At 45.0% G+C, this 19,643-nt stretch overlaps 1 protein-coding gene across 1 annotated transcript in view; it reads right to left on the bottom strand.

Annotated features, from left to right (window-relative positions):
- LOC111956092 (dedicator of cytokinesis protein 4-like) overlaps positions 1–19,643 on the bottom strand; it is a 115,011-nt gene that overhangs the window by 34,167 nt on the left and 61,201 nt on the right. The window contains 15 exon segments of the mRNA XM_070436553.1: positions 1,186–1,271; positions 1,464–1,612; positions 1,747–1,805; positions 1,912–2,012; positions 2,125–2,200; positions 2,329–2,423; positions 2,906–3,004; positions 3,912–4,046; positions 6,619–6,755; positions 7,147–7,339; positions 10,898–11,068; positions 11,399–11,480; positions 13,752–13,852; positions 14,481–14,564; positions 14,723–14,824. Coding sequence (XP_070292654.1) covers positions 1,186–1,271; positions 1,464–1,612; positions 1,747–1,805; positions 1,912–2,012; positions 2,125–2,200; positions 2,329–2,423; positions 2,906–3,004; positions 3,912–4,046; positions 6,619–6,755; positions 7,147–7,339; positions 10,898–11,068; positions 11,399–11,480; positions 13,752–13,852; positions 14,481–14,564; positions 14,723–14,824 — 1,670 coding nt within the window.

Below are 19,643 nucleotides of genomic sequence, written 5' to 3'. Positions count from 1 at the left end.
TTTTCACCTTGCATGTTGGTGTGTAGTGTGTGTGTGTGTGTGGTTGTGTGTGTTGCTGTGTGTGTGTGTGTGTGTGTGTGTTGTGTGTGTGATGTGTGTGTGTGTGTGTGTGTGTGTGTGTGTGTTGTGTGTGAGTGTGAGGAGAGTTGTTTTTTGTTGTTGTTGGCCTCGCGCAGTGTTCGTCACATTCTTCGTCCCTTCTCCACTGCAACCCATCATCATAGTCAACTTTTTTGTCAGGACATCAATTTGGCCATTTATGAATGTTCCACCCAGTTTGAGATTGTATACGCTTTACAGGCTTTATCATGAGCGTTATAAAAACTAGTTTATGAGCTCCGTGGACTAGTTTGTAACAAGTTTTAACGTTAGGTTAGGAGCCAGCATTAGGCGAATCACTCGTTTACAGTCCCAACGTCCCATATTGATGTGTCACATGCCTTGTCCACAAATCAGTGCAACGTGCGGAACACTGTGCAGCTTAGTCCATTCACATTGCTCTCCCTCCACCACCACAGGTCTTTTTACATGGTGTGGTCTGGATAGCAGCTTTTATCAATATACGGTCAGTTTTCATAAATGGGGGTGCAGACATTTTAGCCTTTATACGTGTATAACGAGCAAGTCTTGCTCTTTGTTTCATTCGTTTCTTAATCTACCTGACTGACATCACTACTCTGAACTATAACTTGTGTGAGTGTGTGCCGGATTTAATTAATCCTATTAATATTCATTTGTTTTGCATTTGCGTTCCTGGAGTAGAATCCCTCTGTTTGGTCCGTACCTAGGTAAGACACTCCAATCTCTACAGCAACAGTGGTGTGTCCTTACTGTTAGGATGTCCTTACTGCTGGGATACAGGACAGCATGATTGACAGCGGTTTGAAGAGTTTATTTCTCTCTTTTTCTGTATTTTTCTCTGATTTCCTCTTTTTTTATTTGCTCTCTGGACCAACCTGAACACACGGACTGGGAGATCTCAGAGAGGAGGCGTGAAGGAGTATGGATATGAGGGGAGGTGCTTGTCTGGAGTACTCAAAACACTTCCCTTTTCCCACCCTTCCCTCCCCACATACATCCCTCCACGAGTCCTCGTACCTTACTCAATACAACACACAGACAAACTAATTCTGGTAACGACGTTTACAGTACGGCGCGATTGTATGCGCGTTCCCTCCGACTCACATGCTGTTGAAGAGCTCTCTGTACGTCTCGTCTCCTTTGCCTTCTGACATCAGACTGTCCAGTTTGTCGATCAGCTTGGCCTCCACCTGACGTGAGAACAGATCGTTTGTGGAATCAATCTATATCAATACACGGACGCCACCATTGGCCACAGTCGGTCTGGTCTTGGTGGAACTGCAATATCCGTGAAGTGCCACCAGGGGGTGCTAGTGCTGGTCCCAGTCAGTCCAGTACCAGAGCTATATGAGCTGCAAAATACGGACGGCTCTGTCCATTACCTGTTTGAAGTTTCCGCTCCTCCTCTGCTCCCAGTCCATCATGTCATGGAAGATGGGGATCATGACGTTCCTCAGGTCAGGCTGGGGAACCAGGGTCACCTCCAGGAACGGACCTATCATCGCCGGGATGAAGTTCAACTTGTGCTCACCTGGAGAGAGAGAGTGAGCGAGAGACGGAGAGAGCAGGAGAGAAAGAGAGAGATCAACTACGTTCCTCTGAGAGACGGGGCAAGAATCCACCGGCGGGATGCAGGAAGAGAACGAGAACGTGACTGCATCGTACCCAAGTTCTGCCACATGCTGAAGAGCTCACAACCCGTCATCACCCTCATGTCCCCGTACCTGTACAACGAGATGACACCAGACAGCGCCAGGTCAGAACAGCGCCACACCCAGGATGTGAAAAGTGAAGGAAGTTAGTGAGTGTGCATGCAGAGACAAGGCTTACTTCTCCAGTACCCTCTTCCTCTTGGACGGAGAGAAGGACTCCAGTTGAAGACAGGGCTGGTTGATGAAGATGACGGACAGATAGAAGTACGAGTCCCACACCTAGGGAAGACGCATTAAACCACATTGTAGCAGGTCAATAACAGGTCACTACATGCTTTTTCAAGTTGTTTTTTAACAAAGAAAGATAAAAGTGGAAGTCAGCAGTTCTTACCTTGTAGTCAAACTTCTCATTGAGGAAGTTCTTCCTCAGAGCATCAGAGAGGTACAAGACTGTTGTTATGATGACACTGAGGAAGAAAGAGCGAGTGCATAATAAGATTAGGTTGATCAACCAGACTATAAACAGGTGTCAGCTAATGATGACTAATGGAGGGACACCATTTTGAATCGAATGAAGGGGGAAAAGTGGTCTTACTTGTTGGTGACCAACCGCATGACAGTCCAATCTTTCGGGAACATCTCTGGCCGAATCAGAATGCGGAAAACGGTGAAAATCTGCAAGAGGAAGTCCTGAAAAAAAGAGCACACTACATTTACTTTGTTTAACAGCAATTGCCATTCAGCACATCACATCAACTGTGAATCTAAAGTAATGTAGAGAGGGAGTGCATTCATGATATCCATAGCGTGCATTTATGGTGTTCCTTCCTATTACTGTGAACTTAGTGACCCCATTTCTTCCTTTCAACATCCCTATCTCTCCATCCCACCTCTTCCTCAACCCCTCGCATGACCGTTCCACATGCCACACACACACCGACACACACCGCACACACACACACACACACACACACACACACACACACACACACACACACACACACACACACACACACACCACACACACACCACACACACACACACACACACACACACACACACACACACACCACACCACACACACACTCCTGCAACTGACTATGACACATAAGCTGCATCAGCAGTCAGATTCTGCTGAGTGGTGTGTGTGTCGTGTCTGTGTGTGGACTTACCCTCAGGTCATCCTTTGCTGTGAAGGTCTGCAGGAAGCTGCTGGTAATGTTATCACTCATCTGTCTGAGGAGAGCCAGCAGGCATGCCACAAACTCCCCCTGTAGACAGAACAAGAGAGAGAGAGAAAGAGAGAAAAAGAGAGAGAGAGAGAGAAATGACATGGAGACAGAGAGAGAGACAGAGACAGAGAGAGAGAGAGGACAGAGAGAGAGGAGAAGAGAGAGAGACGAGAGAGAGAGAGAGAGAAGAGGAGACAGAGAGAGAGAAAGAGACAGGAGGACAGAAGAGAAAGAAGAGACAGAGAGAGAGAAAGAAAGAGCGACATGGAAGACAGAGAGAGAGAGAGACAGAGAGAGAGAGAGAGAGAACAGGAGAGAAGAGAGAGAGAGAGAGAAGAGAGAAGAGAGAGAGAGAGAGAGAGAGAGAGAGAGAGAGAGAGAGAGAGAGAGAGAGAGAGAGAGAGAGAGAGAGAGAGAGAGAGAGAGAGACAGACAGACAGGCAGACAGGCAGGCAGACAGAGAGAGAGAGAGAGAGAGAGAGAGAGAGAACAGAGAGAGAGTGACATGAGACAGAAGAGAGACACACAGAAGAAGAGAGAGATAAAGACATATTGAGAGACAGACATAGAGAGAAAGAAGAGCAACAGCTTTAAAATCTGAAGACATTGGCCACATATACTAGATCTAAACAGCGAGAGAGATGGAAGACCATGGAATCTCCATGGAAGACCTGTAAATACTACCAGTCCGAAACAACCTGGGAGAGAATTAAGTGGTCGTTTTCTACTTTTTTAGGTGGTTGACATTTGGCAAAATGTCAAATGGAAATGTAAGAGAATGGTTTTCCTAAACTCGGCTGTGGTTAGAGACAGGGCAGAAGCACGGCTCTTTTTGACACAATTGCAGTTTCAATCATTGACCCTAAAAACCTCATGCTATATTTAGAATGACTAGCAGTTAGATACACACACACACACACATGCACCCCACACACACACACCTAACCGTGATGTCCTGGAACTGCAGTCTCATATTGGTCCCGGCTGGTTGTGGCCTGTTAGTGATCTCAAGGATAGTCCTCATCAGTACAACCAGCAGACTGTCCACTATCAGATCCACCTCCTCAGAAACCACCGGCTCCTCGGGACACACACAAGTTCACATTAAGTTCACCACAGGTACATATGGTACATAATCATGCCTGATTTGCATGTGTACACACACATTACCCATACAGACAGTATGCAAACACAGGTGACACAAAAAGATAGACCACTAGCCAATACTAGCCAAACCAGTCTTAACAAAATTGACACACATTAGAGAGATAAAGTGTGAGGTGTGTGGTGTGTTGTGTGTGTGTGTGTGTGTGTGTGTGTGTGTGTGTGTGTGTGTGTGTGTGTGTGTGTGTGTGTGTGTGTGTGTGTGTGTGTGTGTGTGATCCACATTGCCAGCCTGCTCGTTGAGCCACAGCAACAGAGCAACAGCAGAGGGAAACTAAGACCAAGGCAGAGAGAGTCCAGTCCCCCTCTCATCCTGACAGGAGAATAGAGCCCCATGTTGGACAGACAAAGTGATAATGAGAGAGAGTGTCAGGCTGGCACACTGGCTGCTCCTGCTGTCACTTCATCTTAGCCATGTTCACATCCCTGTCTGTCAGAGTTGTGTGTGTGTGTGTGCGTGCGATTAGTTGCTTCTCAGCAAAACAGGCCAGCACCGTGTCAAGGTCACGATGAGACAAACACGCTCACAGGGACAAACTGCCACATCCACACTCTTTCATTGATGGATTCCAATTGGATTGGATTGTTGACTTGTTCTTGCGCCTATCGGTTTACTTCATTACTTGATCAATAAACCAGATTTATTGGAGTCTATTGTCAGTCTGGCTGGTTTTGCTAGTTTATTTGATCACGCCACGCAAACAAACAAAGCTTTATTGAGATCACAATACACAATAACATTTTTGAGCAATGCCTACAGTGCCTTGCAAATGTTTTCATCCCCCTAGGTGTTTTTCCTATTTTGTTGCATTACAATTTGTCATTAAAATGTATTTTTATTTGGTTTTCATGTAATGGATATACACAAAATAGTCCAAATTGGTGAAGTGAAAAAATAAAAAAAATAAAAAATTCAAACGGAAAAGTGGTGCGTGCATATGTATTCACCCCCTTTGCTATGAAGCCCCTAAATAAGATCTGGTGCAACCAATTACCTTCAGAAGTCACATAATTAGTTAAATAAAGTCCACCTGTGTGCAATCTAAGTGTCACATGATCTGTCACATGATCTTAGTATGTATACATCTGTTCTGAAAGGCCCCAGAGTCTGCAACACCACTAAGCAAGAGGCACCACCAAGCAAGCGGCACCATGAAGACCAAGGAGCTCACCAAACAGGTCAGGGACAAAGTTGTGGAGAAGTACAGATCAGGGTTAGGTTATGAAAAAATATCAGAAACTTTTAACATCCCACGGAGCACCATTAAATCCATTATTTAAAAAATGGAAAGAATATGGCACCACAACAAACCTGCCAAGAGAGAGCCGCCCACGAAAACTCACGGACCAGGCAAGGAGGGCATTAATCAGAAAGGCAACAGAGACCAAAGATAACCCTGAAGGAGCTACAAAGCTCCACAGCGGAGATTGGAGTATCTGTCCATAGGACCACTTTAAGCCGTACACTCCATAGAGCTGGGCTTCACGGAAGAGTGGCCAGAAAAAAAGCCATTGCTTAAAGAAAAACATAAGCAAACACGTTTGGGGTTCGCCAAAAGGCATGAGGGAGACTCCCCAAACACATGGAAGAAGGTACTCTAGTCAGATGAGACTAAAATGGAGCTTTTTGGCCATCAAGGAAAACGTTATGTCTGGCGCAAACCCAACAACTCTCATCACCCCGAGAAACCATCCCCACAGTGAAGCATGGTGGTGGCAGCATCATGCTGTGGGGATGTTTTTCATCGGCAGGGACTGGGAAACTGGTCAGAATTGAAGGAATGATGGATAAATACAGGGAAATTCTTGAGGGGAACCTGTTTCAGTTTTCCAGAGATTTGAGACTGGGACAAAGGTTCACCTTCCAGCAGGACAATGACCCTAAGCGTACTGCTAAAGCAACAGTTGAGTGATTTAAGGGGAAATATTTCAATGTCTTGGAATGGCCTAGTCAAAGCCCAGACCTCATTCCAATTGAGAATCTTTGGTATGACTTACAGACTGCTTGAAGGAGCTGGAACAGTTTTGCCTTGAAGAATGGGCAAAAATCCCAGTGGCTAGATGTGCCAAGCTTATAGAGACATACCCCAACAGACTTGCAGCTGTAATTGCTACAAAAGGTGGCTCTACAAAGTATTGACTTTTTTTGGGGGGGGGGGGTTGATTATTTATGCATGCTCAAGTTTTAAGTTTTTTGTCTTGTTTGTTTCACAATAAAAAATATTTTGCATCTTCAAAGTGGTAGGCATGTTGTGTAAATCAAATGATACAAACCCCCCCCCCCAAAAAAAATCTATTTTAATTCCAGGTTGTAAGGCAACTAAATAGGAAAAATGCCAAGGGGGTGAATACTTTCGCAAGCCACTGTATTAACTCGATTAACCCAGAACCTCAAATCTTGCACAATTTGTAGTCTGTCCGTGATTAACTGTGAGGTGGCAGCCTAAAAGACTACACCACCCATGGTGCTCTGCTGTAGCTGTACTCACGGTGGTGACAGAGTCATCCTTCCTGATGAGAGAGAGCATGCTGGTGAGGATACGGGCACACATCACCAGGTCTCTCTGCTCCTGCATGTGGGCCTGCAACAGACGCAACACCACCGGGAGCAGGATACACCTCGACTCTGTAATACACACCAGTACACACACTTGAACATGAAAATACACACACACACACTCACACACAGACACAAAAATACTAGAAAGCATGTCCTGCTCAAACACCTGTTTTTCTATTTTTCTCCCTCTCTTGGGTGTGATTTGAACCGCCAGCCCGCCCTCTGAGCATGCAGCTAATAAAATGTTACCACAGCTATTTGTGTGAGTATATAATTACCATTACCTACAATTAACTGGCAAGTGTGCCTGTGTAGGTATGTAATTACTAGCAAATGTGTATAATCATGTGTGTGTGATATGTGTGTTTGTGTGTGTGCCGACACAACCCCCAAATGTTTGCTTGTGAGTGTTACGTAAGTTATTCAATATTGTGTGTGTGCGGCCGTGCGTTCCTACCTGGGTTGGTGTACAGCTGGCTCTCCACGGTCTTGGCGATACAATGCAGCTTGACGGCTTCCAGAGGGCACTCAGCGTGAGCGGTGGCGGGCAGGCTGCCCAGCGTCTCCCTGACAAAGCCTGCCACCTCCCTCACCGTGAAGATCTTCAGCAGCTCCCCGTACACTTCAGGGAACGTCCGCAGGAACACCGCCTGGGAACACACAGACATAAACAGACACGGAATAAATATAGATATCTATTAGTATGTCGTACAGGCTTCTACTTAAAGTGGCTTACAGTTAACACATAAGCTACTGTATACTGTACAGCATGTGCCTTATGAGAAAATGTTACTCAAATCATATACAGTCTTGGTCTAGGACCCCAACACACTTATATAGCAGAGGCTTTTACCTAAAGTGATCTACAGCTATAGTAACAAATAGGCTACTGTAAATTCAGTAAATGTGGACCATGAGAAATCAAAGCAATTATAACCAATGCTTCAACCGATACAGTCTAGGACCCGGCCTATACAGAAACAGGCCCGGGTCCTAGACAGTCTAGGCCTGTACAGAAACACAATTCCACGACAGTATAATATAAGTTATATCTTGATATCCCTTATATCTAACCTACAGTGCCTTCAGAAATTATTCATACCCCTTGACTTAATCCACATTGTGTTGTTTTATAGCCCCCCAGATAGCATATGAACATTTTGTACAATTTCAGGAAATTAGCTTTAACGGTCGACGTTGAGCACGAAAAACAGTCCAACTCCTCTTTCTCAATTTTCAAACATAAATGGGGTGTGCCTTTGGTGGTTCATCGATGTGTTATTCTGGTCATGAGTGCTGCAACCGACAGAGCTAGTTGTTAGCTAAGCTAGACACTGTAGCTAGCCCGTAACTCCTCCAGTATGTGTTGACCTCATTTCACAGGTTTTGTTTTTGGAACGGAAGCTGTAGAGATTGATAAGAAATGTTACTTCTGTAGCCAAATATCTTATTCATAATTCTATTTGTTTTTAAGAATTAAAATGACCAGGTATGATCGTGTATTGATAGGTTATACAGTTTAAAACTGTTACTTTTGCATTTTTGTCCAAAGTCTACCTTTAAATGTAACTGTCCAGTGTTTCCAGATTTCTATGAAACATGACCTACAATTAATTACAATATAAGTGAAACAGTTTTCCTTCCAGAAAAATGGTAGTTAAGTATGTTTTTAAAAAAGCAGCTTTTGGAATGGTGTGGGCGTACCCCAACAACAGAATGATTAGGGCATATACCAGTCATTGAAAATATTCAAGCGAATAGACCGCTGATTGGCCAGCTCATCCTCTATAAGGAAATAGCAAGCATTTTTTAAATGGTCTGTTTGAGATGGGGGTTTTGAAGTGTTTGGCTACAAATACGAGTATATAATGAGTCAACAACATTATTTAGGTATAAGTTAACAGAATATGGAAAATGACTTTAAAACTGCAACATTTTCTCTCAGCATCATAGCAAAATGTGTAGAGTAGCATGAGATGAGCTTTAAAAATATACGTTTTTTCTCTCTGCTCAATGGCAAATGTGTAGAATTGAAGATAATTAGATGTAAAACTACAAAATAAATCTCATCCTCATGGTAAAATGTGACGAATAGCATGAAATGAGCTACAAAATATATATTTTTTTCTCTCTGCCCCATGGCAAAATGTGTATAATTTAAGGAAATTAGCTTTAAAACTGCAACATTTCCTTCCACTTGTCCTTCCACTCATACTGTAACGGCTCTCGTCCTCTTCTTCATCTGAAGAGGTGTAACAAGGATCGGACCAATTTGCTCATGATGGTAAGTGCTCATGATGATTTATTAAAACCGAACTGAACACTGAAATACAAAAAACAATAAACGATGTGCAGAAAACCGAAACAGTACCGTGTGGTGAAAAAACACTAACACGGCAACAAACACCCACAAACCAAAAGTGAAACCCAGGCTGCCTAAGTATGATTCTCAATCAGGGACAACGATTGACAGCTGCCTCTGATTGAGAATCATACCAGGCCAAACACAAAACCCCAACATAGAAAAACACACATAGACAACCCACCCCAACTCACGCCCTGACCCTACTAAATAAAGATAAAACAAAGGAAATAAAGGTCAGAACGTGACACATACTGTGTTTTCAAAATACCCCTTAAGAGAGGCAACTAGTCATGTCAAATTGTGCATATATTGATTTTTATGTCACAAATATCCCCGTCTATCTACACCCCAATTTCAACCTTGACACATAGAGAGCTGCTCACAAACTAATGTACCGGGCTGGAAATTAAATGTATGTTCATCTCCAATCCCAATCCACTGGCCTTCATGGAGAGTTTGCCATGTGGGCACCATTCATTAATGCCTCCCAACACACCTAATCCAGGTGGTGCCGTCAACAGCAGCACGGTGCAATACATGGGGGGGGGGGGGGGGGGGGCGCCAGATTAACATGGATTAGGAGTGGCCTGACCTGCATTCTCCTATAGCCATTGTTCTGTTCTGTTGTAGATCAAGATTACAATAGCTCAGCAATCAGCCATGTTTTTTTTACTGGATTGTGCCACGAGTGCATTCTGTTACTGTGCACTGTTGCTGTTCTGACAGAGAGCCTCTGTGCCTAGTTAAAATGATTTCCCAGCGGCACTGGAAGGGAGGAAAGGTGGAGCAGCATGATGACACCAGGGCGAAATAACAACACACACAAGGTGAAAATAACAGCGCAGTGTGTGGTAAGGATCTCCAGCAGAGAGCGTGAGCCAGAGTGAATGGTCACTCACGCAACAGGGGGAACAGACAGACTGACGGGCCAGGTCATTATCAGCTGGGTTCATTAGGGTGGGCTGCTGTGGGAGTTTACACAGCTAAGTGTGCAGCAAACACACACACACAGACAACACACACACGTACACACACAGCCCAGTGGTTTATATCCTAGTGTGCAACCATGAATTAGACCCACACATTATCTGTAGAGGGCACAAGGGTGAGACAGGCTGGAGGCCAACAGAGAGCCACTGGGGAGAGATGATTATTAAAGAGAGCAGGGACACACACACACACACACAAACACATAAATAATGTATTACTGTAGATTAGGATCAAGATTATTTGGGGGAAGGGGTCTCTGGGGTATAATAAGCACATCAGCAAACACACACACACATACACACGCACACGCACACACACTCATACTACTGTGTGTGTCTGTACAAACAAAGACATCAGCTGAAGACAGAGGCACGCAGACACGTGAAGACACACACACTACACTGTGTGTAATTCAGATTATTTGTGGGTGTGTTTAGCAGCTTTGTTTGAGTCTTCCTGGAGAGCAGTTCAGCCTGGTTTGTTGCTGTGCAGCCCCCCAAGACAAAGTATGAATTACAAAGTATCTCCAGGGCTTATTATCTGCGTGAAATTCAATTAAAAACATTTTCTTACAAATCAAACTGAATTAAGTGGGATTGCTTATTGCTTGAAACAACACACACACACACACACACACACACACACACACACATACACACAGAGAAGCCTGCCACCTGCTGTTATTGCCCATCGCAAATAAAGCAAGCCAGACCAGGATGCAATGCTGATGACCTCTGTGCTCTCTATCAATCATGTGGGGCATGTATCATGTCTGCACTGCGTCAAGCCACTGTGTCCGTATCAGGTGCACACACACACACACCGTCACAAAAACACACACACACCGACACACCTGTGTCTGCGTGACGGGGCTGGTGATCTTGTTCTCCTGGGACAGGAAGAAGCGGATGGACATGAAGAGCTCGTGGACACAGCAGCGGAACTCCTCCTCGCTCTGACCCCCCGTGGCGAGGGCGAAGAGACGCCGGGACTGGATGATGTACTTAAAGATGTACTCAGTGGCCTGGGGGGGAACATAGAGTAACACCCAGTTACTCCCTGACAACATCACTCATCCACCATAACGCTAGACAACACTGGTATTACAACATAATGGGGAAACATATTAGTGTCGTTGAATGTGGGTCCCTGCAATTATGTGTGCTACTAGGCCCATTAAATGTAATGTGTTATGGACATGTTGAACACCCAAAGTGTAGTATTTCCACTTTTTGAAATTGCATGCAGCAACAGTATGAGAGAGAGGGTTCGAAAAGAGACTAATGAATGCTACTGCGAGATCCTCAACACACGCTGAAAGAGGACGCGTGTGCGTTCAGGCGCGCACACTCACCTTGAGCACCTGCTGAATGTGGTCTTGGTGCTCAGCGTCCACGATGCGATCCACGTACCACTTCAGTACTTTGATCAGGTCCCTGCGAAAAGGGAACACGTCCAGCATCAACTACTGAACTCGTCTTTCCTCTGCGGATCACAACGCCTTCCCACCAACAATACCAAGCGTCCACCTACCTATTCCAGAGACGCAACACGCAAAGAGCGCCTTGGTGTGGCGTGAGGTAACGCATGTGAAATCCTGGTGTGGGGAAAAAAACGCATGCCGATGGTGTTCATAATCAAACAATGTCTCGGGCTGAACAACCTTCGATCGTGTTCTGTTTATTCGACGAAAGACACAGAACACAAGGGGTTGGTTTTGTAAAACGTCTGCGTGTGGCTGTGCAATGGTGTGATCGCAACACTTCAAATTCACACGGTGTACTGTATTAACATTAATGGCCAGGTTTGAGAAAGCACACACTTACAGATAATTGGGGGGGGGGAAATCATAAGAGACATTATGAGTACAAGCAAAGGAAAAATGATGGAGAGAGCAAATGGTCGTACGGTAATTTCCACAGAATGAGCATTTGTGTGGGAGATGTTTTCGACGGATTTTCTGTGATTGGACTGTGATTGCATGTTGATTGGTTTTCCCTTGGGTACATGGTGTACTGAAGAGACAGCCACCATTTTGTTGGACATAATCAGCTAATAAAGTGTACAATGCTATTTCTGGGACTGAATAGACACACTACATGAACAAAAGTATGTGGACATCTGCTCGGCTTACATCTCATTCCAAAATCATGGGCATTAATATGGAGATGGTCCCCCCTTTGCTGCTATAACAGCCTTCCACTAGCTGTTGGAACACTGCTGCTCCGATTTGCTTCCATTCAGCGACAAGAGCATTAGTGAGTGAGGTTGGGCACTGATGTTGGGCGATTAGGCCTGGCTCGCAGTCGCCGTTCCAATTCATCCCAAATGTGTTCGATGGGTTTGGGGTCAGGCCAGTCAAGTTCTTCTACACCGATCTCGACAAACCATTTCTGTATGGACCTCGCTTTGTGCACGGGGGCATTGTCATGCTGAAACAGGAAAGGGCCTTCCCCAAACTGTTGCAACAAAGTTGGAAGGGCAGAATCGTCTATAATGTCATTGTATGTTGCAGAGCTAAGATTTCCCTTCACTGGAACTAAGGGGCCTAGCCCGAACCATAAAAAACAACCCCAGGCCATTATTCCTCCTCCACCAAACTTTACAGTTGGCACAATGCATTCGGGCAGGTAGCATTCTCCTGGCATCCGCCAAACCCAGATTTGTCTGTCGGACTGCGATATGGTGAAGTGTGATTCATCACTCCAGAGAACGCGTTTCCACTGCTCCAGAATCCAATGGCGGTGAGCTTTACACCACTCCAGCTGAAGCTGTGCATGGTGATCTTGGCCTTGTGTGCGGCTGCTCGTCCATGGAAACCCATTTCATGACGCTCCCGACGAACAGTTGCTTCCAGAGGCAGTTTGGAACTCGGTAGTGAGTGTTGCAACCGAGGACAGACGATGTTTATGCGCTACACGCTTCACCACTCCCCGATCCCATTCTGTGAGCTTGTGTGGCCTACCACTTTGCGGCTGAGCCATTGTTGCTCCTAGACGTTTCCACTTCACAATAACAGCACTTACAGTTCACCGGGTCAGCTCTAGCAGGGCAGAAATTTGACAAACTGACTTGTTGGAAAGGTGGCATCCTATGACAGTGCCACGTTGAAAGCCACTGAGCTCTTCAGTAAAGCCATTCTACTGCCAATGTTTGTCTATGGCGATTGCATAGCCGAATCCACTAATTTGAAGGGGTGTCCACATACTTTTGTATATATAATGTACATACAGTTTTATATTCTACTGAAATCACTGAACAACTCAACTAAACCACCGTAGGCTATGATTCCAGAGGAAGGCAACACTCTTTCTCTAAATTCATTTATTGAGTTTATTTTAGGTAAGCGAGAGGTGAGAGCTTTAGCTGTGAGCCTGGCAGGAGAGGGGTGTTAGTGAGAAATGGGTAGTGTGAGAGCTTAGCAGGTAGTGAGGGCAGAACAGTGTGAGCGTATCACATTGTGAGTTTGAGGCGACAGCACAGCGTATGAGGAACAGCGAGTGGATTCGCAGGGCCAAATCAACGTGAGATATTGAGGACACATGATGCTAATTTATAATTAGGAGGGCGCCACGGGTGACTCATTCACACCACTGAAGCACCTTTGCCGCCCGCCATTATTACCAGGTAGTAGACCATAGGTATTACCATAGGACAACCATAAAACAACCATAATACACCCTAGGAGGAGAAAGAGAGAAACACACCTGTAAGACAAGGCTCCAGCGAAATGACTCTCGATGTAGGTATCCATGACGGGTTTGAAATGCTGGAACTTGCTGTCCTGTAGCAGGTTAATAATGTGGACCTGAAAGAGTAAAGGAAATCATTCAGTCACACACCGCTTTCCACAAAAATGCAACGCTCTCTACTTAGCCAACAACAAACAACCTATTTATTCAACCTAACCTCCTATGTGACACAAACTGGCCAAGTTGTACAGATTCATCTCACATGATTGCCTCACATGATGAAGGAGAACAGAGCAGAGATGAGTCTATGTGTGTGTGTGCGTGCGTGCGTGATTGACTGAACCGAGTCAACTGCAAGCAGATCAATCCCTCAGCTCTGTATTAGAGCGATGCAGCATGACTGGACTGGGATTGATCAGCGAAGGCTGTGATGCGTTACAGTATTAAGCACATCCATTGGCTCAAGCTTCCAGAGTGTGTTTCTCTGTGTCTACCATGCGTCCATTTTCTCTCTGACCGCAGTATCCCACTATTAGTCACAGGCCTTCTTCTCTAATGAGGCTTGGTCTACTTCCCAACACATGCGCACACACACACACACACACACGCAATTAGTTATGCCGTCATGACACCCAAATCCTGGCTCCAACCAGCAGTGTTTGGAATCAACCAATGATTAGCTGTCAGGGAGGGAGAAAACAATATGCTAGGAAATAGAAGACCACAGAAGCAGTAGCCACTTACCAGGCAATCAAACACCTTCAGCCCATACCTCTGGGAACTCTCATCCAAGATCCCAAAGAGCGTATCTAGTGTGTCCTGTAAAAACTGGTGAGGGAGAGATAGAGTGATAGATATACATCAGAGTGAATATCTATGAGATCATGTGGATGACAAATCCTATGATACATCTAGGAGACATTCTTTGAGTGACATGATCCTGAACCAATCAGGGTGAAAATAGAGGGCCCGGGGAGGGGCGGTACCTTGACTATCTCAGAGCCATCGATCTCTTTCAGCTTTGACAGGCTGTCATTGATCCTCTCTGGATGGGCTCGCCACTTCAGCAGGTCTAACATGTCACCTACAGAGACACATGAAGAGAAACAACCACCGTTACATCATGGACAACCTCAGTTAGCTCATAGACATGTAGTGAGAGACTGTCTACTCTTGGTTCCGAGACCTAGACACACACACACACACACACACAACACCCACACACACACACACACACACACACCACACAACACACACACACCACACACACAACACACACACACACACACACACACACACACACACACCACCACACACACACCACCACACACACACACACACAACACACCACACACGACGAGAGAGAGAAACATACAGATGTAGGATCTAATTTGAGCCCAGTTTGCTACAGCAGGAAAATAATGTAAACAAAAATGTTACACTCAAATACACCCAAGTTTGCATTTCCTGCTTTGCAGAACAATTCTCAGCAACAAACGTGATCAAATAAGACTCTACATCTGCACAGTAGCCTGGGTTGTTCGCATAATGGCAACATTGCCGTTGTTTGTCAAACAATATCATGCGCGAGCAAAGAAGACGCGTTATTGAACGTCCTTCACAATTTGGAAATCCAGAACATTTCTGTCAAAGCAATTGAGGGCGTATGGTTAAAGCGCTATAATTGAATTACTGAAGTACCTTATGGAAAAACAACGTCCTTCTATTCTATATTTAAAGGATATAATAAGACAACACATTTACATTCAAACAATCCACGAATTCAAATAATGATGACAGCTCATAATGTAGCGAGCTTTAAACAACAAAGCAATTTTCCCAGTGTTAAATTCCCAGAATATATGAATAAAATATCGAGGTTAAAGAATAAAGGACTCCGTCTGTCTTTCAACTGCACTTCTGAAGGTGTCTGCAATGTGCCAGTCTGTATGGAGGAAGTACTGTTTTCTGTATGTGGGAGAACCTGTATTCTGTATTATTCTTATATGTGAGGAAGTACCTGTATTTCTGTATGTGATGAAGCAAGTACCTGTACTTTCTGTATGTGAGAAGTACCTGTATTTCTGTATGAGGAATACCTGTATTTCTGTATGTGAGGAATACGTATTTCTGTATTGTGAGGAAGTACCTGATTTTCTGTACGTGAGAAGTACCTGTATTTCTGTATGTGAGGAAGTAACCTTATTCTGTATGTGAGACCTGTATTTCTGTATGTGAGGAAGTACCTGTATTTGGATGTGACGAAGACCTATTTTCGGGATGTGAGGAAGTACTGTATTTCTGATGTGAGGAAGTACCTATATTTCTGGAAGTGAGGAAGTACCTGTATTCTGGTATGTGAGGAAGTACCTGTATTTCTGTATGTGAGAGAAGTACCTGTATTTCTGATGTGAGGAAGTACCTGTATTCTGTATGTGAGGAAGTACCTGTATTCTGGATGTGAGGAAAGTACCATGTATTTCTATGTGAGGAAGTACCTGTATTGCTGGAGTGAGAAGAACCTGATTCTGTATTCGAGAATACCTGTATTTCTGGATGTGAGGAAGTACCTGTATTTTCCCAGACAATAAACTAGATATATTCCTTGCACAATGCTCAAATCACTTTGTTCAGCTTACATTTCTGAATATTTACACTGAGTGGTAGACTGTTTGAGAATTCAGCAATACTAACAGTAATATTCAAGACAAGACAAGACAACGACTCCGGACGAGTCAGAAACAGACCGATTATCCACTAGCCAGACTGAAGGATACACTTTACACTAGGAATGATCTGTCGCTGGATAATAGATCCATAGAAAATTGGAGCAGGCCTACCTGTGTGTAGGAAAGGTGTCGGTCTACTGGTTGGGTGTAAGTCTAACCTTGCAGATGCAAGCTCTAATACTTTGACTTCCACCCTTACCATTCCTGTGTGAGTTTAGTGGAGCAGAGGAAGGAGGTGATCCAAAAGGATCCTTGGTGCCTTTCACAGCCTGGTTGTTGCCGGGCAGATTGGCTTTGAGAGAAGGCAGCTTGAGTAAGGCTAGAGTCCTGAGGGTTTAGCATTTCCTCACAACTGAAAGGACGATGAGATACAGTTAACTGGTTAGTGCCACTACAGTAGACTGGAGAAAAAGGCTACAGTATTATGGTATTTGGTTCGTTACTTAACTGCATTCTCAAACATTAAGGAGTTTGATACACTACAATATACTGTTTCCATACTGCTAGGAAAATGCAGTTTGGGGAATTTCATGTATTATTATCTTCATCATCATTCAAACTACAACAGTATCTTTGTTTCAATTAAACATTGGAAAGGGCTGGGGACCCTATAAAGTAAGCACTGCGCATTTTCCAATTCTCTAACTGTCAATTATTTTAGCCATGCTTTCTAATGTATCAGCACAGATTGGAAAGCATTTTGAAACTAGTATTTAAATATGTTCTGAAAAACAGTTCAGGTAGGCTATTCCCACTCTGATGCTTACACGTGGTTAGTGCTGAATTCCTCTTCCCTATTTTGGAGATGAGGAACTAGGCCATGCCAATTTCTTCCAGCTTTTGTCCTGACTTTTGTCCTGAAGATTCTTAAGAGGCGTCAAATGCAATTCCCTTAAAACCCGACAGAGAAGGCTGTCTCAAAAGGTGAGACAAGAGTAAGCACTTCAAAGCGCAAGGCTACAAAAGCAGCTGGATTTATTGTGAATTATAGCACTTTACACACATTTCAAGGCAGCTAAAACTGTGCAAAACGGTCCACCTATAGACTATCCCTTTTTGTTTGCAGACAGGTTAGACTACAGACTGCATCTGAAGCCAGGCAAAGGTTTTTTTGTTTTTAATCTCTCTATTTCTCCTGTGTGAGGGGGAATGACCTACTAGCAGTGGGAGTCTTCTTAATGAGGTGGTGAGCAGGACTAGGAAAGGGCAGCAGAGAGCAAAGCCCAGAACCACAAGGAGGGATAGGCTACTTGATTGCATAATGGTTCTCCCACTGTGTCGACTCCTCTGTGATCTCCCTCCCTCCCTGTCTGTCTGTCTGTCTGTCTGTCTGTCTGTCTGTCTGTCTGTCTGTCTGTCTGTCTGTCTGTCTGTCTGTCTGTCTAACTAAGATGAAATGATCAATGCCGACCGCATTATCTACCAAGAGAATTCTCTTCGATTCTAATCACAGCCGTGTATACCCCCCCCCTCCCCCAAGCAGACACCTCGACGGCCCTGAAGAACTTCATTTGACTCTATGTAAACTGGAAACCACATATCCTGAGGTTGCATTTATTGTAGCTGGGGATTTTAACAAGGCTAATCTGAAAACAAGGCTTCCTAAATTTTATCAGCATATCGAATCAGCGACCCGGGCTGGCAGCACTCTGGATCATTGCTACTCTAATTTCCGCGACGCATACAAAGCCCTCCCTCGCCCTCCTTTCGGCAACTCTGACCACGACTCCATTTTGTTGCTCCCAGCCTATTGACAGAAACTAAAACAGGAAAGGCCCGTGCTCAGGTCTGTTCAACGCTGGTCCGACCAATCTGATTCCACGCTTCAAGATTGCTTCGATCACGTGGACTGGGATATGTTTCCCGGATAGCATCGGACAATAACATTGATATATACGCTGATTCGGTGAGCGAGTTTATTAGCAAGTGCATCGGTGATGTGGTACCCACGGTGACTATTAAATCCCTCCCCAACCAGAAACCGTAGATTGATGGCAGCATTCTTGCTAAACTGAAAGCGGGAACCACTGCTTTTAATCATGGCAAGGCGACCGGAAACATGCCCGAATACAAACAGTGTAGCTATTCCCTCCGCAAGGCAATCAAGCAAGCTAAGCGTAAGAATAGAGACAAAGTAGAGTCGCAATTCAACAGCTCAGACACGAGACGTATGTGGCAGGGTCTACAGTCAATCACGGACTACAAAAATAAAACCAGCTCGGCGTGGACACCGATGTCTTGCTCCAAGACAAACTAAACAACGTCTTTGCTCGCTTTGAGGACAATACAGTGCCACTGACACTGCCCGCTACCAAAACCTGCAGGCTCATCATCGCAGCCAACATGAGTAAAACATTTAAACGTGTTAACCCTCGGAAGGCTGCCGTCCCAGACGGCATCCCTAGCCGCGTTCTCAGAACATGCGCAGACCAGCTGGCTGGTGTCTTTACGGACATATTCAATCAATCCCTATCCCAGTCTGCTGTTCCCACATGCTTCAAGAGGGCCACCATTGTTCCTGTTCCCAAGAAAGCWAAGGTAACTGAGCTAAACGACTATCGCCCCGTAGCACTCACTTCCATCATCATGAAGTGCTTTGAAAGACTAGTCAAGGATCATATCACCTCCACACTACCTGACACTGTAGACCCACTCCAATTTGCTTACCGCCCCAATAGGTCCACAGACGTCGCAATCGCAACCACACTGCCCTAACCCATCATGACAAGAGCAATACCTATGTAAGAATGCTGTTCATCGATTACAGCTCAGCATTTAACACCATAGTACCCTCCAAACTCATCATTAAGCTCGAGACCCTGGGTTTCGACCCCGCCCAGTGCAACTGGGTCCTGAACTTTCTGACGAGCCGCTGCCAGATCCTCAACACTGGGGCCCCACAAGGGTGTGTTCTCAGCCCTGTCCTGTACTCCTTGTTCACCCATGACTGTGTGGCCATGCACGCCTCCAACTCAATCATCAAGTTTGCAGACGACACTACAGTGGTAGGCTTGATTACCAACAACGACGAGACGGCCTACAGGGAGGAGGTTGGGGCCCACGGAATGTGGTGTCAGGAAAATAACCTCACACTCAATGTCAACAAAACAAAGGAGATGATTGTGGACTTCAGGAAACAGCAGAGGGAGCAGCCCCCTATCCACATCGACGGGACAGT

Source organism: Salvelinus sp. IW2-2015, linkage group LG3 (genome assembly GCF_002910315.2).
Source record: "Salvelinus sp. IW2-2015 linkage group LG3, ASM291031v2, whole genome shotgun sequence".
Lineage (NCBI taxonomy): Eukaryota > Metazoa > Chordata > Actinopteri > Salmoniformes > Salmonidae > Salvelinus > Salvelinus sp. IW2-2015.
The sequence above is the reverse complement of the archived record's forward strand: the minus strand, read 5'-3'. Positions and strand labels throughout refer to the sequence as shown.